This window comes from Brienomyrus brachyistius, chromosome 1 (genome assembly GCF_023856365.1).
Source record: "Brienomyrus brachyistius isolate T26 chromosome 1, BBRACH_0.4, whole genome shotgun sequence".
NCBI classification, from domain to species: Eukaryota; Metazoa; Chordata; class Actinopteri; order Osteoglossiformes; family Mormyridae; genus Brienomyrus; species Brienomyrus brachyistius.
In genome coordinates, this window is record NC_064533.1 from 11,126,346 (window position 1) to 11,150,691 (window position 24,346).

General features: G+C 50.1%; 1 protein-coding gene across 5 annotated transcripts in view; it reads left to right on the forward strand.

Annotated features, from left to right (window-relative positions):
- anks1b (ankyrin repeat and sterile alpha motif domain containing 1B) overlaps positions 1-24,346 on the forward strand; it is a 131,232-nt gene that overhangs the window by 47,208 nt on the left and 59,678 nt on the right. For 4 of the 5 annotated variants that reach the window (XM_049006100.1, XM_049006098.1, XM_049006099.1 and 1 more), the window contains exons 4-10: positions 2,115-2,414; positions 3,843-3,918; positions 4,838-4,939; positions 7,223-7,345; positions 9,146-9,321; positions 11,547-11,678; positions 19,061-19,220. In XM_049006100.1, the coding sequence (XP_048862057.1) occupies positions 2,115-2,414; positions 3,843-3,918; positions 4,838-4,939; positions 7,223-7,345; positions 9,146-9,321; positions 11,547-11,678; positions 19,061-19,220 (1,069 nt within the window). The remainder of the gene's footprint in view (positions 1-2,114; positions 2,415-3,842; positions 3,919-4,837; positions 4,940-7,222; positions 7,346-9,145; positions 9,322-11,546; positions 11,679-19,060; positions 19,221-24,346) is intronic. The other variant, XM_049006101.1, reaches the window with a different exon arrangement.

Sequence of the window (24,346 nt, forward strand, 5' to 3'; positions counted from 1 at the left end):
CCCCAGTCGCAGCTCCCCTCCATCCAAGCCCCCTCTATGCTAACCCTAAGCTCTTTTCGAGAAACTCTTTGTCTCTAGTAACAATATTGCTCCCCTGTCAGTGATGCTCCTCCTTCAGTTTGTTCTGTTTTATCTATATTTATCTGGGCTTTGCCACCTAGGTACCCAACGCCTGTCCAGTGCCCTGTAGCCTGCTACCTCACTCTTGCCTAGTACCCCTGTAGCTTACTAGTTTACTCTTGTCCAACACGCTGTAGCTTGCTAGCTTTTTCTTGTCAAGCACCCTGTAGCCTGCTGGTTCACTCTTGTCTAGTGCCCTGTAGTTTGCTAGTTCGGTCTTGTCTAGCAGCGCGTAGCCTGGTAATTCACTCTTGTCTAGTACACTGTAGCTTGCTAGTTTATTTTTTTCCAGCATCCTGTAGCATGCCAGCTTACTCTTGTCCAGCACTCTGTAGCCCGTTAGCTTACTCCTGTTCAGTGCCCTGTAGCCTGCGAGCTTACTTCTGTTCAGTGCCCTGTAGCCTGCGAGCTTACTCCTGTTCAGTGCCCTGTAGACAGTGAGCTTAATCCTGTTCAGTGCCCTGTAGCCTGCGAGCTTACTTCTGTTCAGTGCCCTGTAGCCTGCGAGCTTACTTCTGTTCAGTGCCCTGTAGCCTGCGAGCTTACTCCTGTTTAGTGCCCTGTAGCCGGTGAGCTTAATCCTGTTCAGTGCCCTGTAGCCTGCAAGCTTACTCCTGTTCAGTGCCCTGTAGCCGGGGAGCTTAATCCTGTTCAGTGCCCTGTAGCCTGCGAGCTTACTCCTGTTCAGTGCTCTGTAGCCGGTGAGCTTAATCCTGTTCAGTGCCCTATACCCATCTAGCTCATTCTTGTCCAGCACCCTGTAGCCTGCTAGCTTACTCTTGTCCAGCACCCTGTAGCTAACTAGTGATCTGCTTGATCTTGCAAAAATGGCTTCTAAAGCCACTGAGATGAATATCTCTCTGTCTCCAGACACCGTTGATTTAATCTATAGCGATCAGAGCGGTGGTTGGTCTCTGGCTGCCGGATGCTGATTGTGTCTAGCGGTTTCCTCCTGCAGCCCGTCTCCCCTTCAAGATCATCTGTGCCACATGGCAAGCTTGTGCAAAGAGGTGACAGAACACTTTCACGGGATAGGAGCTCCACCGCTTTGTGTGTCTTGGACGTGACAGTTCCAAAAAGGATCAGACGGGGGTGGATAATGACAGCTGAATCCTCTGAATCCGAGTCATGTAGATCAGTTATTAAGATGCATGTCATTATTACTTTCAGACAGCAGACCACCCGTTGTTGACACACTGCTAATGGGTTAGCGTCAGAGACACGCTTGTTGGTTTGTGCTGCCAGAGCAGGGATGCTGTGAGACCTGTTATCATTAGCCTTAGCGTCCATGTTTGCCCTCCTCAGACCCGCTGCCCCTGCTCTGTGTGGGCCTGTCTCACTGTGCAGCAGCGCAGGATTAGTTACACTGCTGTTCAGCCCCGATTTCGGCAGGCAGAGTTAAGGCCTTGGGTGTTAGCTGGAGGGTGCTGGCGCAGAGCTCTGGAAAAGGACAGACAAGGATCAGTCAGGGGTTCGGACGGATGTGATCATATATGAAAATCGACATCTACTCTCGGGCTGGCCTGGTCCGCAAATCCACACTTGTTGCTTGAGATACGAGGCAGCAGGGTTCCTGAGGATGCCGTCCGATATAACTGGATAAAAACATGCTGCTGATCTCTCCTCCCCCATACTACATTCAGGCTTAGATATACCAACACTGTCAGCCCAGCTGATGGAGAGCAGTAACAGCTCACTGTGCTGCATCTGTTTAAAACTGTCTGTTTGAAACTGTCTCTAGTGAAAAAATAAAACAGTTTACTGTGCTGTCTCAGAGTGCTGTTACAAAGGAAGACTAAAGAATTCTTATCTACATGCACCCATATAGGGCCATATCTCAGAAACTCTGTTTGATATGCTTGATCAATAGTCATTATAGAGCATTACATGATTTTTGTGCCTCTTTGGTCAGTCGGTGGCGCCCTCTGCTGTATCGGGGTCTGCAGCCACCATCGATGTGCGTATGAGCCCCATCCTCTCTCGCCCTGCCCCAGAACCACGAGAACGAGACGGCACTGCACTGCGCGGCCCAGTACGGCCACTCGGAGGTGGTGCGGGTGCTGCTGGAGGAATTGACGGACCCCACGATGCGCAACAACCACAGCGAGACGGCGCTGGACCTGGCGGCGCTGTACGGCCGACTGCAGGTGGTGCGCATGCTGGTGCGGGCCCACCCCGACCTGATGTGCTGTGGTCGCAGTGGCCTGCACACGCCCCTGCACCTGGCCGCCCGCAACGGCCACCGCGCCGTGGCACTGGTGCTGCTGGAGGCCGGCATGGACGTCAATGCCAGGGTGAGGGGGGTGGCGGGCATCTGGGGAGGGCGGGGGTGGTAAATCTGAGAAGGCAGCGGTCCATCTGGAAGCGAGATTGGCGGAAAGGGTGAAATCTGAGGTGCGAGGGGGGGGGGGGGGGGCTGAGGTGGAGGGAGAGGGAGAGGGGAGAAGATCAGAGATCCTTTGTCACCTGCTCCATGTCCCTAAGCGCTGGCATCCATCCTGTGTCATGTGACCTCCTGCCTCCCCCAAGTACCAGGTTCTGCTGCGTAAGGGGTCACAGTGAAAGGAAGCCAGGTCGGAAATGGCTTTCTGCCTGCTGGCCGTGCAACGGGAGGTGGACGGATAAATGAACATTCTGGTTTTCCACCCCCCCCCCCCCACTGGTTAGCTTGTCGCTAGACCAGCATGCCGTGGCCTCGCGGGGCCTTGCTTCCTGTAGTACTCCTGCGGTCGCAGCACCAGATAAGACAGGAACTGGGCAAACCGCTCAGCTTCTGCAATTGCTGTGTGGGGGAAGTCATGTGATTTCTTGACTTGTCGTTAGGTGGCGATGGGGACGTGTGATCTTCAGAATCCTGGGCTGGTAACCTGTGGGGTTTCTTCTGCCTTCACAGTGTCACTGTTCTGCGTTCACGGTGTCAAGGCCCCTGGTCCTAAACTCCTATGCCCTGGCCCTGTGCAGACCCACATCAGAGTCCTGTGTGTGTTTCCGAGGGTTTATTTACCGTAAGGCATAGGGGTAGGACATGAGTGCAGAATGCTGAACTCCCCAGTTGTTTAAAGATGATAAAGAACATTGAAAAGAGAGTTCAGTGGACTCTCAGAAGCGAGCAAAGGAAACTGATTGGAAGACCCGCAAATTCCTGTAAGCACTCCGTGAGGGAATTGGTTTCCTGGTGACATCGTCACCGAAATGGCACGGACGTTAGAACAGTAAGAGGTTAGGTCACAGGAGCCCAGTCCTTTTATGCTCGTAAAGGGGTTTGTCTTTAGAGGAGAGTGAATTTGGGAGCGATCGAACCGTGTGGCTCTCGAGTCTGTGATTCGGCTCTGGTCAGTACTGCAGCTCCAGGGGGCGTGTGTGTTCACCATGGGAGGCAGCGGAGTAAGCGGTGGAACAGCAGGTGACTTTTGGAATTCATCCTTCCATTTCTCCTGGAGCAGCGGGTCAGTGCTAATTGCTCCTGGCTGGCTATTTGTCATGTGACTGACAGCTGTGCTCCTCTAAGCATCAGCAGCTCTGCTGGGAGGCTTCAGGCTTCAGTGCTGCAGATGGCAGCTGGCTCGGGTGGCTCTGCCAGCAGGTGGCAGAGTGGTGAAGGACCAGCACCTGTCACGAGAATGTTATGGGTTCCAGTGAGCAATACACTTTGACACTATATCTTTCTTTCTTTCTTTCTTTCTTTCTTTCTTTCTTTCTTTCTTTCTTTCTTTCTCTTCCAGACTGAGAAAGGCAGTGCCCTCCATGAGGCAGCCCTCTTTGGGAAGATGGACGTGGTTCGACTCCTCCTGGACGCAGGTGTGTGTCTCTCTTTCTTGTAGCCCTGACCTCACAGAAGGAGCAGCTTGCACTTTATCGGTCGCCCGAAACACCCCCACACCCCTCCAGCCGAGCTGATTTCCCTGGGGACTGATGCCCACTGGTCTGTCTCACTGGCGTCACTGGCCGCTTCAGAAGTGAAGGATAAATCTGGTTAAGCAGGCGGAGGGGATTATAGCGGCCGCTGCGGATTTCTCTGCCTCTGGACGGCTTGGTGCTGACGTTCACGCTGCTAACCCCGCTCTCTCAGCGTGCTGTCGCTCACACTGCGATTTGTACAGCTGCACTGGTGACGATGCGCTAAGCCTGCATCAGGAGAGTCTGCCGGCAGTGCTGCTGAGGTCACCTGACAGATGGACAGAGAGAGAGAGAGAGAGAGTGACAGGGGCGATATCCAAATTTACACCAATTTCTTTGCTTGAGCTTGTTCCAGCCCTGGAAGACAGCACTGATAGAGGTGCAGCCGTCTTCCACCTCTAGAGGGTGCTGTTCACCCCCCCCCCCCATGTTCAGGACCCCCAAATCACTATTTACCTTCAGCCAATGTGATTGCCCAAAGCAGTATAAAGAATAGAATGACTGCAGGAGCCAAATAGATCTATTCCTTGTCTATTTTCCTGGATAAAATTTTCAGTCACAGGGCAATCATCTGTGTGTATGATCCTTCATGGTGCTGAAGCTGTAGGTTTGTTCAGACCTTCTGGTTAACCTGCTGGTTATCAGAGGGCAAGGAGTATTGGCTTCTCTCTGGACTGCGTTGTCACTACAGGCTGGCAGTTATACCATGAGGGGTGGAGCCGCTGGGGGGGGTGTTATCACAGCTCTAGCAATGATGATCCTGCTTGGAAGATTCCTTAAGAGCCACAGGTCAACCCCTCACTCCCACACTCTGCTGCAGGGATTGATGCCAATATCCGGGACAGTCGTGGTCGAACAGCCCTGGAAATCCTGCGGGAGCACCCAGCCCCGAAGTCTCAGCAAATCACAGCACTCATTCAAGGTAGGGCAGCCAATCATGGTGTTAATTCGGCAGAGGAGAACCAATCGCTGTATTCAGGCAAAGCACAGGAGCCAGGTAAAGGACAGTTCATCCCCTCCTGAATCCCTGAATTTAATACACGTTTAACCAAAAAAAGACTCACACATGACTGGAAAATACGGAGTGTAAGGGCCAAGCAGGCGCAGACTTTCACACACCCAGAGTGTCAGACAGCTCAGGCCGGTTGGCTGCTTCCCCTCTGCAGTGTGATGCAGGCTGTTGGATAAGCCTGCCCCATCACCAGGCTGTTGGATAAGCCTGCCCCATCACCAGGCTGTCTCTCTTGGTCTGTTTCATTCTCTATCTCTCTCTGTCGCTATCTGTGGCTCATTCTCTTCTGTCTGTCTTTAATTTTCTCTCTCTCTCTCTCTCTCTCTCTCTCTCCATCTGTACCTGTGGCTCATTTTGTCCCTGCCTCTCTTTCTTCTCTCTACCTCTCTTTCATTCTCTGACCCTCTTCGTCTATATCTGTCTCTCCTTTGTATCTGTGTCACGCTGCTGTTTGCTGGGGATTCTCTGCTCGACACTATCAAGTCAAAATGGAATGTTCTTTGTAATATAAACTTGACTTTCCTCCTAACTCTAGAACACCCGGGAGAACCATTTAGAATCACCCCACCAAAGTGAGCACAGCCTTGCATACAGCACCTCCGGTTTGTACTGGGACCCGGAAACAACTAGAAGGATAATCCCCAGTCCACTGGCTTAGTGCTTCCTCAATGCAGCCAAAGGATCAGCTCTACCTCTCAGACAGGTCTTGGAAGGAGAAGGTGCCTTAGTGGCAACTTCCCTGTGATTTATAGTAGGGGAGGTTAATGTCTGGGAGACAGACTTTTGATGAAAAAGTTGCAGTTGGTTTTGATTCCTGTAGCCAGAATAAGAACTGAAACGTGTAAATAAAATATAATTGTTGTAGATGAGATTTACAGTTTGGTTTGATAGAAACACAAATCAGACAAATAATGTAGGTCGCTGTGCGTAAAAACACTAGCTAAAATTAATGAAATGCAAAAAAAAAAAGTGTTAGTGTTAGAACCACACAGTCATATTGCTCTGCGGGCTGGTGTGTGTGTGTAGGTGTGTTTGTGGTGGAGGGGTGTGAGAGATAGATTGAGAAAGAGTCCCATTCCAGATGCAGGGTGTGATGTTGGGGGTGGGGAGGCGTATGTGTGTGGAAACTCATCTCAGGAGGAGCGGAGGAAAGAGCGAAATCGGCATGCCCAGCCATGTCCGCCAGAGACACGGAACCACATCCTCCACATCCCATTTGGGGACGGAAGGAAATCCCTTGTCACTCTCCCGCACGCACGCTGCGGATTCCACATGGACCGGGTTCACTCGGAGTGAGCCAGTCCGGTGGGGTGACTTCGAATGTTTTGTGAGTGAATGCTGGTCTTGCAGCTCGTGGCCAGGAGGCCACCTGACATGCACACCGGTACATGCAGAAAGCCTACAGTTACGGCCATTTGGCGGCTAGCAAGTCGCGTCACATTCGCTTGACTTCTGCAGCACGGTCGCCTTACTCCCCACAACGTAAGACGTAGAAACCTGACAAATGGAATTCATTTATAAAAGGGTGACTGGCGGTAGCATTGCGGGTATAAATAGGCATGGAGGACATTAGCATTTCACGGTTAGCCTGACAAAGCTAAGCGGGAGGCGCAGCAGCAGACTGCCCGGTCCTCAGTGTCAGTGACCTACCAGAGCATTCATGCAGGGGTGTGTTCATGCGGGGGGGCATATCCGCACCACTCTGGGGCTCACATTCTCTCTCGTGGGGTGTGCGACGTGGCTAATATATTCTACATGTCTTACCTGCGATTGATATCTGTGTTACGTGTCATTGGACAGCGGCTCACTCAGCGGTCCGCGGTCGTGGCGGCGTTAAAACCCGACTCCTCCTGCTCAGTCATGTCTGTCACGTCAGTCAGTCAGTCATGTCAGCCAAGTTTGTGCTCATTCGAGTCTCCTGCACGTTCCACGTCACCGCCGATTTTCACTTCTTTGACTTTACCTGTCCCCAGGACCCCTGTGTGCTGACCTTTGACCCTGGCCAGCTCTCTCAGCCCTCCCCCTCTTCTGGGGCTGAGGCTCGTCAGTATCTGAGTGTACATAGCTCGGCTAAAAATCACTGGCACAAAAATACCATTGTTACAGCCAGTCACTTCCTCCACTTCTCCATCGTTTGTTCTTTCTTTCCTTTTTCTTTCTCTTTTTGACTTTCCTCCCCTTCTCTCTTCACAGAGTACATGGATGTGGAGATGGACGGTAAGACTGCCCAGAATGAGCCCATCCGACACTGTCCCATTCCCACCCCCCGCACCTCTGTGTCCTCCCCGGCTGCCTCGCCCTCCCTCAGGATTAAAAGTAAGCCCCCTCCCCCCTCCCCCCACCTCCACATTTGTGATTAATCTCCTTCCGCGAACCCCATAAAAGAACATCTTGCAATGGTAGATATTCACCGTGGGGGGTGTGAACCGTCTGAGAAACGTGTGCTGGATTTTCAGGTTTTTGCTCCCACCTGGAGCTGCGCAGAGGAATTGCAGCAAGCTGACATTACAGGAGCACGGAGTTTTCGCCTATTAACCAGTAAAGAGCTTTTGGTAACTCTTAGCACAATGGGATGGTTCACTGCTGCAGGGCTGCATTACAGATGAATACAGGCAAATATACCCCCAGAGTCCTACAACCACGCTGTTCATTTTCCTTCAGCCATTTGGGGGGGAAATTAAGTAAACAGACCGAGTGCTGGCGGCCTGCGTTCATCAGCCGTGGGAAGGGCTTGGGCAGACACCATCACTCCACATGGATGCAGTACTCTGGTTGTATAGGCGGCGCTTCAGGGCAGTCAGCCAATAGCAGGGGGCTCAGGAAGTCAGTTGAGAGATGAGGTAGAAGAGTTCAGTGCTAAAACTGTAGGCAAATTAACGTTGTAGGTGAATGCTAGAGCTAAGGTGTAAATGACTGGTCTGGCAACAAGGCTATGTGGAACAGTAAGCTAGAACACAAGGGGAATAAAGATCTTTAAATGAGCTGTGTATGTTCCTGTGGGACACACCTCTCAAATCACATGGTTGCCAATTAAACTGAATGGTTGAAAATGACACTCACAAATAAGAGGAATGAATTTTGAGGATAAGGCTTCCCTAAATGTGGTCAATGCTGCCCCCAGTGGCAAGAATAAGCAATGTCACACTCAGAACCTCTGTGTTGTGCTCTCTGTTTGGCAGAGGGTAGATTTCCTCTGCTGATCTCTGACCCAAGGGGCCAAAATTACAGGCAGTTCTGCTATATTAGCGTTGTCTCCCACGGAGCCCAGGAGCATTCCACAATAGTTGTAAATTTGTGAGTTTAGCAACTTCCCTTCTTTTCATCTTGCTTCACTCTCCCTTACCTACTTTTTAGTGTGATTAAGGACCTTAAAAGCTGCAGCAGAGGTGTGTTATCGACCATCCGGGAAGTGACAAATCTGCCAATTGGAGAGCTTCGGGTTCCGAGCTGAAGGCTCTTACAGATGTCCTGTTTCGAAGCTGGTGTTGGCGTTCTCCTCGCTCCTACAGACAGGCCTCTTTTGCGGTTGTTTATGTCTTGGCAGCTCGCAGATGGAGAGGAGCATCTGATTACGGATTTCAGAGGATTGAAACCCACTTCAGTTTTCTCCGTCTGCTCTCCACCCTCTGCCACACATCACTCGCACCTTCATGCTTAACCCAAAGCCACCTCTACCTCCCCCAACCCCTCCCCCAACTAAGAATCCCTTACTTACTCCCACACACTTATTCTAAGCCAATGATGCTACCAGAAGACCCACTGATATGTGCTTGGGAGCCTGGTGAGGCTGAGAAGTTCAGAGAAAGATTTAGGACCACATATAGCAAGTTACAGACCCGAGTCACAGACAGGGAGCCACTGTTGGTGTATAGAGCCAGGACTTAATGGTAGTCAGTCCTCAAAATATATGACTTCATAAGTAATGGGAAGTGGTACGCTCCAGCAACACCTCGGATAGGAGTGCTCATTAGACGAGTAGAGTGAGGTAACCCTGATGTCTCCCATGCCGTGATAGATCATCTGCTGCTGTCAAACTCTTGAGGATCCTGACGGAGGTTCAGGAATCTCCCAGTGACGGGCCGTCAGGGATCCCAGATGTTCTCCTCTGTGTTCCAGACGAGGCCGTGACGGAGGAGCTGTCCAAGCTGCTGAGCGAGATCAAGATGTGCCGAGACAAAGAGTACTCCTTCGAGGACCTGTGCCATACCATCTCCTCGCATTCCATGGAGAGCTTCGGCGGCGGCCGCCATGTTGACGAGCAGCGCAATGGAACTTTCACACGAGTGAACAAGGTGAAGGGTGTGGGGTGGTGCTGCCCGTTGTCTGTGAGTTTGGCAGTAAAATATGGTGGGAAACAGCCTATGCAGTGCGAGTCAAAAGTTTGGACACACCTTGGTTTTACCGTATAAGTCCTTATTTTTGCTGTGTTATTCAACCTTACAGTAAATGGCCTCAGGGCAGTTAAATAATACGTATCAAATATTGCAATGGCCAAATTTTAGACTCTTCAAAATAGCCCCCTTTTGCTTCAGTGATATTATCACAGGCTCTCACAGATGTAGCAACACAGATTTTGCACAGATTTTGGGCACAAGCGGGCTACCTTGCTCTGACTCTTCAATCCAACTCTTCCCAAAACAGCAGGGTTTAGGACAGGGGGGTGTGGGGGCCAGGTCACCTGTCACGTCACTCCATCTCTTCCCCCGTTGACAAGAAAATGATTAACGTGCTACATGACTCAAGGTGTGCTTAGGGTCATTATCTTGCTGAAAAACGAATGATTTTCAGTAGGTGTTTCCGGACTTTTGCCTGGTACTGTAACTGTTCCTTTGAGGAGTTCTATTTGACTTATTTTGCTGTTGATCATGTTTATCAATATTATGAAGAGGGTAGTGCATGCTCTCATTGTGAAATGCACGTCCTCTTTTCTGTACATTGGCTTTTCCACACCAAACTGCTGCCTGTCCTGCCTGCTACCAGTAGAGGGCAGCCTGCACCAGGAATTTAAGTCAGGATAGGGGCACATTCTGTTTATATAATCATTGCTATCTATTTATAGCAGAAATGGCTTTTTCCCTGTTTGCTTGCTGGCATAAGTCAGAGTGAAGGCACATATGCGTTGTGAGGTAAATCACTGCTGCAGGTGCGCGTGTGTGTTTATGCATCGCACTGCTGCGCAGTGGCTGTCAAGCAAAGTCTTCTGTATGCGGCATGTCTGATCGGGCTGCAGATCTGGGGGGGTGGGGGTCGTTTGGCATATTCTCCTGTAGCTGGTTCTCGGCTGTACGGATATTGGTTAGTCAAGGTGAGAGACCTGGGGGTCTCTGTGGTCAGCAACAACTGGATGAAAAGTGAGAGTAAGAAGAAAAGAGAGCAGTGAGTAAGAAGAAGGTGGAAGAGAAGTCTGAGCACCATGGAGGCTAGACCCCCACCCAGTGAACGCGGGTAATCCTACATTCTACTGCGTGGAGGGTCTGTGTCCAGCAGGGCCGGTTTACAAGTGTCTTTCAGTGACGCAGCAGAGGATCATCATGGGGGATTTATGATGTGATCATGACGGAAAAGTGTCCACATCATAGGGGGTGGAAGGTGTCAGTCGAACAGTTAGATGACATGCATGGCTGCCCAGGCCACCTTCTTCTGAAGGAGTGCCCGCTTAGCACGCCAGCGTCTCTTTGTCTTGGACCCTCCGCAATGGCAGCACAGTAGAAGTATGCAGTTGTGTTGAGGTGGGAATTGATTGACTTTTAGGAGGTGCGGTGTTCAAAGAACAGCTCTCAGGTCTCTTCAGTTACATTCTTTGAAGAGAAAGATCTGCTTGTACCTTCACACTTCAAGGTAAAAACGAGGTTGATGGACATTAAACATGAGAGTCCCCTTCTTTTACTGGCCAGTGAAGCAGAATTGACCAAATTTATTATCGATCAGAGAAGGGATGGGCAGGCTGCTCACATCTGTGCTCATATGGTAGGTACAGATTCAGTTAGGGGAGCATCTGCGCCCGTTAAGTAGGGATTATGGGTAATTTTGTGGTAGCTGTTGTTGTTCTATGCCACAAAACGTATTGGATTTCTGTTGGCTCTTGGCCAGATCAGTGTTGTAGTCTTTATCTCTCCTGATGCCTGCACTGTTGGTTGGTCATGTTCTGTGTGTGGACTAGACCATGAGTACTGGGTGCTGGGTTCATGAACTGGGTGATTGTGAGTGCTGGCTGTTAAGGTATATGAACTGCTAATGGTGAGAGCTGGGTATTGGATGTATTAACTGGGTAATGATGTGTACCAGATGTTTGGTATAGGAACTGGGTGGTGACGAGTACTGGACTTTGTGTATATGAAGTGGCTGACAAGTACCGGATGTTGGATGCATGAACAGGATGATGATGAGTACTGGGGATTGGATTTTTGAACTGGGTAATTATGAGTATTATGTCTTGACTGGTAGCATGGTTGATATGTTCTTCATGTCGGTGGGTACCGGCCCCTTGTCACCATCTCCTGCTTCCTTGCTGTGACAGCGACGCTCTCCTCCGCTGGCCCCAGCTCCCGAGGAGGATGAGAGTGAGAAGAGCTGTGGCCCAGCTGTACTCTGGGAGGCGCTCACGCCCTGCAATGGTTGCCGTAACTTGGGTTTCCCTGGATTGTCTCAGGTACTTTACGACCCTGGATCTCCTCACCTTTGCTCATAAAACACTGAGCTACTAACCTGCACTCCTGTACATTACCACACAGCAAAGCCCACACTGAACCCTACCGTAATCAAAAATCCTGCCAAAAATTATGCCCTGACCTCTACAGTCAGTTCAGCAATGCACAGACGCTCCTCTACTTACGAATGAGATATGTTCCAAACTGCTGTTTGTAACTTGAAATGTTCGTGAGTCGTTATTCAACATCATTTTAATGGTATATGCAAGTACTAAGAACTAGGATGCTGGGAGTTCGCACGCTACACTGCTGCGTGGCGGGAGTAGCGGCCAGAAGTCATACTGGGCAGAATTGGCGCACAGGAAAAAATATTGATGTTGCGGGCAGCCCAATGAACACATTTTGGACTTACAGTCCTCTTTGTTTGTATGTCTGAAAGTTCGTAAGTTGAGGAGCATAACTTTCAAATACATCCTTCAGTATATATATAGTTTGCTTGACTGCAGCATATGTCTTGCTTTATACTTGTTTACATATGTGCTGTTCCTTATATCCTTCAGTATATTGTTTGCTTGACTGCAGTATATACTTTGCTTTATACTTGTTTATATATGTGCTGTTCCTTATATCCTTCAGTATATCCTTTAGTTTAACTTTAAAAATTTCCCTGCTGGGTACTGGGTGCTGTACCCTCTAGTGGACCGTATGCTGCTTCCGGAAGCTAAAGCCTAACCCCCCCCCCCAGCCCACGCGGAGTTTGTGCGTGCTGACAGTGTGTGATGCCCTTCCTGATCCTCGCGGAGGCATCCGGCAAACACCACGAGTATCCGCTAATGCTGGGTCTGTTCGTGGAGAAGGTGACGCCACAGCTCGGTCAATTCTGACGCGCGTGTTTCTTTTCCACGGCCCACTCCCGCACAGTAGCACAGCCCGCGATGCCCCTGCACCCTGTAAGCGCTTCTATGTGCTGGTGCGTTGCCATGGCAGCGCAGCGAAGGTAAGCAGTGCTGACGGAGACGCCCATTCCTCTGTCAGTGAGCAGTTTCATGGCATCAGCGCCCCCCGGAGTCAAACGCAGCAAAGCGCTCCAGATTAAAGGATTAGAAAGAGGATGTCGTTAATTCCGGGGACGAGATCTGGGCAAATTGGACAATTGACATTTTTGTTTATGCGCTATGTCCCGCCGATCCCGGGCGTCCCACTCGGTGGCTGCATCAGGATCTGCCAATGAAATTTTTTGGGTGAATCTTAGATCTTGTACTTGTGTGAGGTCATGTATCCATGATTATCTCTCTTCTGAATGTGTTTCTATTCTCCTGACCACAGTCCTGTCCCCCTTACCACCGATCCTTTGTATAACTGACCAAAGGTCTATATCCCATGACCACAGGTTTCACATGTCCCCGATCACTGATCTTCCATGTTTTTTGTCTGTAATGATCTGTCAGTCATTTGCCTGTTGCATGGTCTGTCAGATGTTTTCCACTAAACTCTAGCCCCAAACCACCCCTGTGTTTGGTGGCGAAGACCCTGTGTAGAGACATACATGGAACTGACTCATCGATGCTTGGCGTTCGCTGAATGAGGGAGAAAGGGGATGGAGTGCTGCAGGTCTCCAGGGGACAGTACAGCTATCACCCCCCTCTGTGACGGGAGCCTCCCTCTGCTAGAGAATGCCAGCAGGCTTTCTGAGGGGAACGTGGTCTGCTCTGCAATCTACATTTGAGATCTTTATGGCAGAATGTGTGTTGAGTGTGTGTTGGATTACGTGGTTCTTCATAGGATCAGTCTCTGTTCCGTCCCACTCTCTTAGAGTGTCCTGTAGTCCTTCAGAGGGTCCCATGTCTGTGAGCATGTCTCGTAGTCCCTCAGAGAATCCCCTGTCCCTCTCAGTGTCCTGTAGCCCTTTGGAGAGCCCCCCTATCCCTTAATGTCCTGTAATCTTTCAAAGAGCCATTTGTCCCTCAGAGTGTCCTGTAGTGCTTCAGCAAGTCTCATATCCTGCAGAGTGCCATGTAGTCCTTCAGAGAGTCCCCTGTCCCTCAGTGTTCTGTAGTCCTTCAGCAAGTCTCATGTCCTGCAGAGTGCCATGTAGTCCTTCAGAGAGTCCCCTGTCCCTCAGTGTTCTGTAGTCCTTCAGCAAGTCCTGTGTCCTGCAGAGTGTCTTGTAGATCTTCAGAGAGCGTCACATCCCTCAGTGTCCTGTAGTCCTTCAAAGAGCCCCTTGTCCCTCAGTGTCCTGTAGCCCTTCGGAGAGACCCCTGTCCCGCAGTGTCCTGTAGTCCTTCAAAGGGCCCCCTGTCCCTCAGAATGTCCTGTTGTCCTTTAGAAAGCGCCCATATCCCTCATAATGTTGTGTGGTCCTTCACAGAGTCCCCTGTCCCCTAGTTCCTCACAACATCCTCTTGTATATTGCATCATATGTCCTTAGAGTCCATCTGTAAACTGCTGAAATGTTGGACACTAACCATGCCTGGCATTTCAGAGGACATGCTGCTTTCTGAGTGCATGTCCGTGTGTGTTTTTAGTGGAGACACAGCTGCGTGTGAACGAGCTTGATGACTATGCTCGCTTCCCCAGCTGGAACAGACAGCCTTTGAAGAATCAGAACACTGCAAATATGCCCCCCCCCATTGTCACAGGTATGTCTTGTCATACCAGATCTCTATTGGCAGAGACATTTGGAGTATCAATGTGTTCCTAGTTATCTCCCACAGTGCAACTGAAAAGCAGCCATTTGGGTTATTAAACATTATTTGCTTGGTCAGATTTATAGCCATGTTTATGTATTGTTGCTTCTTGGTCATGTGACAATAAAGATTCAGATTTTTTGGGGTTTCGATTACAGGCTGTGTGGCAGCATGCTAGTTCATTACCCTCAGCAGATGTGTGTAGATGTAGTCACAGGGTGAAAGGTCACTTGTGGGGGTTATAAGGAGTGAATGCAGTTTTGTAAGTGTCCAGCAGGGGTCAGTGGCACTCATAACTGTGGGTGGAGGTACAAGTGCTGGGAAGATCCCCCCCCCCCCCACCCCCTGATGCCTGAAGTGGAATATTCTTCATGCATGCGTCTCCTCCTCCTGTCTCCATTTGAGACAACAGTATCTCTATGACGATAGCGAGGTGTGAGGGGAGCGTAGGCGGTGGGGGCGACGATTTGGTGGCTATGGCGGGGGGGGGGGGGGGAGGGGAGGTGGGTTCTGGCTGCTAGGGAGGGGGATTTCCTTTTTTGCGCAGAGAGACAATCTTCTCTGGGAAAAAAAAAGTTGTAACTTCTTAATTTCCAAACCCTGCAGAGGGAGGGACAGAAAGAGGAGGAGAGAGGGAGAGGAAGAGAGAGAAGGAGAGCACCAGTGTTCCGGCGTTGCTAGGAGACATAGAATTCATTAAGTGTGAGGCGTGGGATATCCACCCACTGCTCATTGACAAATCTCAGGCCCGATCAGCAAGGACGCGTCAGAGGCCTGTGCGGGTTCCATAGGAAGTTCCCAGCCGTGCTTTAGCCCTCCCCCCCGCCTCAATCTCTCAGACCCTCATTCTCCTGCATCAAGTCTTCCAGTCAAATCAGTCAAATTTATCAGCGCAAACAACTCAGAAAAGAGGTGTCATACTGCCAAGGCACTGCAGAACAATAGGGGGGGAAATTAACAGTAACAGATATTAGTGATGTAAATGTTGACTCGGAAGACATATTCTTGTGTATTGTCATGTTTGCTTTTATTTTAATAGCTGGGCTTCTTGTGAGAACAATTCGTCTCCTAGAATATTGAGGCAGTGTATAACATGCCGTTTCCAGTGCTTTCTGCAGCCTCTTTCCAGCGACCTCCACAACATCCCCCATGACTTAGAAGTTTGTGTAACTAAATTGAAGTTAAAAAATCCTGTTTTGATGACTCTGATTTCTCATTTGTCTGGTGAAGATTTCCTTGCCCTTGACCAGTCATCGCTGTCACGTCATGCAGCTTTACCCTGAAAAGTTGCCTTTCATGCGGTTTGTAAAATCCATTTAAGTGGTCGCCAGAGACCGAGTGTGACTTTGACGCGGGTGCAGGTTTTTGGTCTTCGAACGTCCTGGCCCGAGGGTGGTGGAAAAATGCAGATAAGACTGGATTTGAAGGCCACAGATGATCATCAGCCAGTTAAGGAAAACCAGCAAACTAGTCAAGTCCTCGTTGGTCAGCAATGATTCAGAGACTCCCATCAATCTGGCAACCCTGCTCAGAATCTCACTTGTGAAGTGTTTTTGATGCGTAGAGAATCTCAGGTATTATCATTGTACTTACATGAGAGTCACAGATCTGTGAAAGAGCTTCCTGTCACCTTTGATGTTTGCTCGAGTGAATTACACCATTAGAACTGTTGGGAATTCAGGCCTTGGATATTTTTATACTTTGGATGCTGTCAAGGTTCCCTGCAAAGCTGACTCAACCAGTTGCTATGGAGATGCCTCTCTTGACAACGTAACTGTAAAAAGAAATGTACGTACAGTTCTGGAGCGATGCACAGTGATGCTGCCGTGCCTGAATTAGCATCATGTGATCCCAGCAGTTTAATGAGGTGCACGTCTGTGGCAGTAGGGGAACTGAACCCAGAGCGCAGAGTAAGGGAGCCACAGAGTAAGGGAGCCACAGAGTAAGGGAGCCACAGAGTAAGGGGGAGCCCCACAGAGTAAGAGAGCCACAGAGTAAGGGGGAGCCCCACAGAGTAAGGGAGCCACAGAGTAAGGGGGAGCCCCACAGAGTAAGGGAGCCACAGAGTAAGGGGGAGCCCTACAGAGTAAGGGAGCCACAGAGTAAGGGGGAGCCCCACAGAGTAAGGGAGCCACAGAGTAAGGGGGAGCCCTACAGAGTAAGGGAGCCACAGAGTAAGGGGGAGCCCCACAGAGTAAGACAGCCACAGATTAAGGGGGAGGCCTACAGAGTAAGACAGCCACAGAGTAAGGGGGAGCCCCACAGAGTAAGGGAGAGCCGCAAAGTAAGAGAGCCCCACAGAGTAAGGGAGCCACAGAGTAAGGGGGAGCCCCACAGAGTAAGACAACCACAGAGTAAGGGGGAGCCCCACAGAGTAAGGGAGCCACAGAGTAAGGGGGAGCCCCACAGAGTAAGACAGCCACAGAGTAAGGGGGAGCCGCAAAGTAAGAGAGCCCCGCAGAGTAAGGGAACTGCAGAGTAAGGGAGCCGTCGTATTCTCGCATTTTACTTCCTCTTTCCCTGGGCTCAGACTGTAACAGCTTTCACTCCTCGGTTTGCATTCGGCCTTCATAAAACTCCTGTCTCACTTTTTGGAAACAGATTCTAAACTCATGACTGGTAATGGAGGAATCCTCTGTTCATCCGCTTGTCTTCCTGTCAGTCTTTTTGCCGTATTTCAGTCTAGCTGCCTCCTTTTTTTGACTTGTGCATATCCTTCTCCATCTCTCATATTAGCACATCTACCTGCCACACCTGCTTACATCTCCCTCTCTCCCTTGGCTGGCTGAGGCCCCTCCCTCACAGCCTCACTCTGTAAGCTGTAACCTAGTTGGACACATCAAGAAATTCCTGCCAATAATAGCTCCTTTTACATCAGAGCGTGAGAGTGCTTCTTCGGGATGGGCAGAAAGAGCACTTTGTGCGGGTTTATATTGTGGGAGTGTCGTTGACCAGTTATCCTGGGGTCTGTATGTTGGGGGGCAGATTCAGGGAAGGGTGTGGTAATTAAATCCCCCAGCCCTCAACCCGAACCCCACAAGGCCTGAGATCATGTAGCACCAGGGATGGGAGTGAGGGAACAAAGAATTTCCTGTTTAGTATCGTGGGCCTGAATTCAGAGCTGGCTAATTAGGGGCCAGAGGATGCCCAGTTTTTGTTTGTTGCTTTCCTGTAGGAGAGACAAGGTCGGCAATGTCTCTCCTCTCTTAAGGACAGAGAGAGAAAGCCGTGATGCTGTGAAGGTCTGTGAGGGGCTTCATCTCCGCAGGAAGGGCTGAGGGCTGCGTCGGGACCGCAGGTACATGTACGCTGCTCGTGGGTGGGAACGCATTGATCGATGGCACCGGCCAGGAGCACACCTTACTGGTCCTCTGGCTCATCAGTCCCTGAGGTCCAGCTGTACTGCGGGCATTCAGCTGTTGTGCAGGGTTTTTGAGTAATGTTTGTTTAGGGTTTGCGAGTCATGCTGGATTTCTGAAGCAGTATGGTGGTTGGGCAGGGGGGTAGAGTGTTCTTCTGGGCGGGGTGGGGGTGGACCGACTTTTTGTCTACTCAGAGTACTGCAGCGCAAAGTGGGCTTAGTTATGGAATTCGGCTCAAGTCTCCCAGACTAGTAATCTAGCAGAGTCAGGGATATGATCTTGCATGAAGAGATGGGAGGTTATGACAGTGGGGGCAGGGCGGGGAGGGGGGGATAGGCAGTGACGGTGAGTGAGAAAGAAGGCATGCAGGAAAGCAAGAGCAAGACAGGGAGAAAGATAAATGAGAGAGAGAGAGCAGATAGATGGACCTGCAGATTGGCAGGAGTGCTGGAGGTATGAGAGGTGGAGTGGGTGAAGGAGCAGGCCAAGTTGTCCTCCATGCCGCAGCTGTGTGCTCTCGCTCTATTTTCTTATCCGCTTTTCTCTCTCTTTTTATCTCGGCTGTGTGCTAGCAGGAGCTTTGTGTCCTGCCTCTGGCCGACCATTATGGCTTCCTGTCTGCTGAGGCCTGTGGTCAAACACTATGGTCACCACACACACATACTGCGGGAATCCAGAGTCCACTCCAGCCGTGTCGTCTGACTAATTAACACTGCTAAACAGTTCATTGACGCTAATTAACTCTGCTAGACCGTTATCTTCCGTCTGAGTGTAATCTGGGAAATAGCAGTAGCTCTGATTTCATCTCTCTGTGGACCATCTAATTCCCTGCAGAGAAAAGTTCCCGGTGTCTTCCTAGCTTTGTGTGGGGTTTCTGTGTGGCTGCAGTGTCGGTATGACCTCCCTGCATTTTGGGAGGAGGGCCGGCACTTCTGCCGAGTGAGTAACAGTGTATTAGCACCCCCTACCTCCCTCTTCCCTGGTTCTTTGCCTGCTCGGGGCAGATGGGGTATTGTGGGCGTTTTGGTTTATGAATGGGGGCATAATGACAGAACTGCAGTGCATATAAACCTATTGTAAGTTCAGCACATTCACTTTCATATGGCTGTCTGTTGACTTGGAACGTCCTTACTTTGTTTACAATACTTTCTATTCTTTCTTTTTATTTTATTAAAAATGTGAAGTGTGCCCAGTGACCCTGACCAGGATAAGCGTTTGGGAGATGGATGACTGTCATTTCTATCATTTACAAAGACATCACTGTTTTATTTTAAACATTCTTGTAATGTTGTGATGCTGACTCAAATTTTTTCCCGCCATCTCTCATTATAGTACCAGGACTCCAAGCAGCCCGCTGACATCATCCCCTCGCCGTCACTCGACGTCTTCCTGCCAGAGGACGAGGACAACCCGTTCGAATTTGTCACCAAGGCCGTCACGCGCAAACCCTGCTCGTTGGACATTGGCCGTCTGACCGGCTGCTCTGAGGAAGGTGAGGTCCATGGCGATCCGGGGTCGCCTTGGCGACCATCTCTTTCTTGTCCTGCCTGAATTGCTGTCATGGTAACCGCCTCACCTGTGCCACCTTTATGGTTGATATAGCACAGCTGAGGTTACCAAGGTTACCACCTTAGCAGGAGATGGAGGATCTGTACAGCTGCAGATTGAAGTGCAGTATTTATTTATTAGCTTGGCATACTGTTTACAGTTCTACTGTTGCACCAACTTTGCCCAGTGTCCTGCTCTAAATGTGAAATCAAAGGGCTCCCTTAAAATCCACATTTATCTTGGTTTTATGGATGTATTATCCTCTTTATTCTCTTTTATCTTTAATCCTCACTAGTTAAGATTTTTGCAGCCCGCTCCTCTGTATGAGTTTAAGTTACCTGGTGGAGTCCCCGCTGAGCATTGTGGGTAGTGAGCTCTCACGATGCTGGTCCAGGGCGGGTTTTGTGAGGGTGGGGGTATAGTGGATGTTCAGACTCTTTTGGGCACTTTCCTCAGTATGGGCAGGCAGAAGCACGGCCTTCCGTACTGAGTCCTGTTAATGGGGATTAACGGCTGACGTGATTCTGCAGCCCAAGGGCACGGCGGCCAGTCACGAGTGACGCTGCTCCTGCTTCATTCCGAGCGAGGAGCAGCAGGTGGCAGTGTCATCAGAGCTCACTACCCACAACTCTCAGCGGCACCCCCTCCCCCCCCCCCCCCCCCACAGCAGATGCCTCTTCAGCGTTCCGCGGTCAGCCACACAGATTGCAGCCAAATCGCAGGTCCCAGATGATAATGACAGGTGTCGTCAGGAAACCTTCCCGTCGGTGGGTTTTTTGTCCTCTGTCTGGCTCACACACTCTTGGGCTGCGCCTCTCTCAGCCTCTGCTCTCCTGGAACACTTCCATATAATAAGAGGAGGCAACTGGGGTGAAATCCTTTAGACCTCAAATGGGCTTTTAGAGGTTGGCCTGGATGGTGTGTATGAGTGCTGCTGGGCAGTCTATCCAGGGCTGTGTGCAAAGGGTGCGAATCAAATCTGATATCACAGCGGCATGCTGGGAGAATTTTTTTCTCTGCTGTAACATCCAAGCTGGGCTTGAATACCTGTCCTTTCATCCTGGATCAACTACATTTGCTTGCTAGGCTAAAACTTGTGTGTTAGCAATATACATATAATCTCTCCTCATGAAATATATTTCAGTAACTGATTTTTCATGAAATAAATGGGGTTAATGGTTTAAGAAATAGCCAGAGCTGAACTCCCCACGTTATGCGGAACACGCTTCATTGGATCTGAGCTCTACTGTGGCACATTTGATAACTATCACAACAGAGCTTTTATTACTGCAGACTGCATCCAGGTTTACCTCCTGCAAAGAGCTGCTTTGTAATCAGAACCAGATGCTTCTGCCTGCATCCCGAATGCGAAACAGCAGCGTCTTCAGCATCGGAAGCAGCATCTGAACCATCAAGCTCACAAAGCAGCCATTGTCCGCAGAGCAGATCTGAGGAGCCACAAGTCGAAGTCATGCGTCGTGAACATTTGTTCCTGGTTCGCATTTCTGGGGTGGGGGGCAGTGAAGGTGCCTGCCTGACACCAATGTTTTGTCAATGGAAATGTGGGCAAAAAATTTCAGCACTCAGAAACTGGAGCCATGCTGTGGAGCGGGGAAGGGGGGGGGTCCGATCTATTTGGCTCCATGCGGGCCAAATTCCATCAGCAACACAAAACTAAGGTCTACTGCATCTGAAGAAATTTGCAGAGTGGAGGGGGCGGGGGTGCGGAGGTAGCGATTACTTTGTTGCTTTCTGGAACGCAGACTCTAGATTGCGTGATCCTCATCCAAATGAATTTCAGTTCCCATGCGGAGTGCAGTCGGTCTCCGTTGAGTGCAGTTGGTCTCCGTTGGTGATCACTGCCCTGGAGGAAGACCATTGCCCTGGAGGAAGACCACTGCCCTGGAGGAAGACCACTGCCCTGGAGGAAGACCACTGCCCTGGAGGAAGATCACTGCCCTGGAGCCAGAATCATCATAGTACATATTCTGCTACAGCATAAGCATAAACTGTGTGCAAAGTTACCCCGCAAGCACAACATTAACAGTAACGAATACCAGGAGGGGGTCGGATACTAACAGACTGTATGCTCAAAATGCCCATTAGACCTAATCAGCTTTATGGGCCTGTGGGGAAAGCCGATGCCAATGGAAAGTAAACGATACAAGGTAATTAATCGGCATTAGATGCGTCCAATTGACGAGGCCGCCGCAGTCACCAAAGGTCTGGACCGTTTTTATAGGGAAACTAAGCATGAGCCGAAACTATCCAGCACACTGCGGCGGCCTGTTACCCCTCCCTGGTAAAAGCCTTGCTCGGCACGCTCTCCTCAGTATCCATTTCTGAAAGAGGTACAGAATGTACAGGCTGAGAGCAGGAGAATTTCCATGCCATTATTTTCGTACCACCGCTGCCTCCGTGTCTCGGTCAAAGCGAGAACCTGCAGTGTTTTTACCACAATCCAGAACAGCCCCCTTGGCCATCATGGCTGCCTGTGCCCAGTGCGCACTGCATTGTCACGGTGGCCTGCGAGCAGTGATAAGCTAACCAGCATGGACTATCCTGTCCTCTTTTCTATAGCTTACTGTCATATTGGCCACATGTCTGCCATCTTTCACAGGTCCAACTGAAGTGTAACATTGCTTATGTCCAGTCCGATATTATGCTGTCAATAAAATGGAATCGGTAAATAAAATGTCTGTGTAAATGGGATGATAATATTTCTGCATTCATTTACATGCCCTGCGATGGGCTTGCCCCCCATCCTGGGTTATTCCCTGCCTTAGCTCTCGGCTTATGCTCCAGACCCCTACATCCCTGTATAGCACAATCAATTAATCCATCCATCTATCCATCCATCTGTCAGTTACATATCCTGCTTAGGATCGTGGGATGGGGGGGGAGTGGCAAGGCTGAGGTTCGCCCTGAAAGAAAAGAAACAAATTTAGGCTTTGCAATGTGTGGGACACGCTTCATTGGATCTGAGCACTACTGTGGCACATTTGATCATTTTCCCAAGGGAGCTTTTATTACTGCAGACTGCGTCCAGATTTACCTCCTGCAAAGAGGAATCTCGTAATCAGAGCCAGATGCTTTCGTCTCCATCCCGAATGCAAATCAGCGTGGAGCGGAGCTTCTCCCGCAGTCGCAGCGGAAGCCAGAGTCGCTCAGCGTCGCTCAGCGTCGCTCAACACTCACGGCCGGTCATAGTCAGCAATGAGCTTCACCTGACCTCATAACGCCGGGGAATGAAGCCCAAACGTGTGCCGGCGAATCAGCCGAGCCGAGGCCCGAGTGCTGAAGCGCTGAAATTGATTCTGGTGAGTGGCGCAGTGAGCGGGGACAGCGGTTGCCATGGCAGGGCTCGCTGTCCTCTTGTGTTTTCCTTTCCATTGTCACAGATTGTATGAATCCTGCGCTGCAGCATAAGAGCAGCTCAGTAAGACACTTTAAGGGTCTCTCACAAGCCGACCCTTTGGGTTCCTATGAATCAGTGTCCATGGGAACTGCACTAAATAACACCATGCCAGAGCCCTTTATATTCATTAACTGGAAACAAATGCATTTTTACTTTCCTTCTACCAGCGAAGCTGCAGCATTCAGGTCCTCTGTGTATTTATACCTTCCATGGCAGGATGAGCCTACAAGTGGGATGTTTCACTCAGCAGGGGTCTCCGACCCTCTCCTCCAGGGGCATGAGCGCAGCTGCGTTCGTCTCCCTGTCTTTGCTCAAGAAAAGACCTCTGTCCTAGCCTCTGCCTCCCCCCCCAGCTTCAGACAAGGTCTCTTTGCTGTTGACTTTGGTCTGATGACCAACTCCCAACAGTATAAGACGTCAGCAGTCAGGGGACAAGTCTAGCCAGTGTGCTTTGTGCAGTGTGCTATTTGCCTTATTTGAATGTCACTTTGAATAAATGCACCTGCTAAATATGTAAAATGTACAAATGTATAAAAGTAAATTTAAATGCATACACGTGGACCTAAGGGACAAAGGGGAAAGAGGTCTCATGTCATACTGTGTTTTGGGGGTGGGGGGATTCCCAGTCAATCTGAATGTGACGTAGGCAGCCATTAAAATTCCCTCATGAGTTCTGTGTACTCATCAGCGTCTTCATAGTAAATATCTACACAGATGGCATCACGCTTACAGTCCGGACAACTGAGCACCACAAGAGTGGACCAACAGACCAGAAAAATCTGAGAGAATAAGAAAACACGGAGGCACAGGAATAGGAGCGTGTCAGGAGCGCGGGAAGGAGCTCCACGCTGTGGCGGATATCCGCGGGTCCTTCAGCCGGATCGCTTAATGAAGTCTCGCTCTCAAATGATTTCCCCGGAGTTCAAACACTTTCAATTAAACATTTTTCTATTCATCTTTCTGGCCGCGAGGCAGAGAGACACGCACTGACACAGATGCCATCCTCACCTGTTGCTTTCCCGCCGAGAGCCCCATTGACGAGGAGACGGTGGGAACAGAAGTGAATGGCACACGCCGAGGAGCTGAAAGCTGGACAAGCAGGAGGCATCAAAAAGCGCCCAGACATCTATCTGTCACTCTATCTGAGCACCGCTAATGCAAATGGAATGCAAATAAAATACAAATCTGAGCTTAAATGGAAAAAAAAAATCGGAGCAGATCAGAGTTGTGCCCCAGTTAGTGTCTCTCCCACATTTCCTGTGTGCCACTCGTGTCATGTGACCTAAAGGCGCCTGGCTGCTGGAATGCCACTGTTTGATATGTGCGATGATGGATGTGAAGACAGGCTTTGCCAGCTAGGAGGCTGTTTGTCTCTGCTGCGGAGGGCAGCAGCAGCTGATTGATAAGGAGTGTTTTACTGTCTAATGGGCTGTGTAAATTAGATTCAGTCCACCTCCACTCTCATCTCTTCTTCCCCCTCTGCCTTCCTTCGGTAATGAATCACATGCTTTAGAAATGCACTCCGGTTCGAGAAGTTATTCACCAGCTGTTTCTCAGAGGCACCAAGACAACAGCCACGGAGCCACACTCTGGCCCCTGGAGTGGCCCTTATGTAGGCGTGTGCATGTGCATGCGTGCGTGCGTGTGCATGC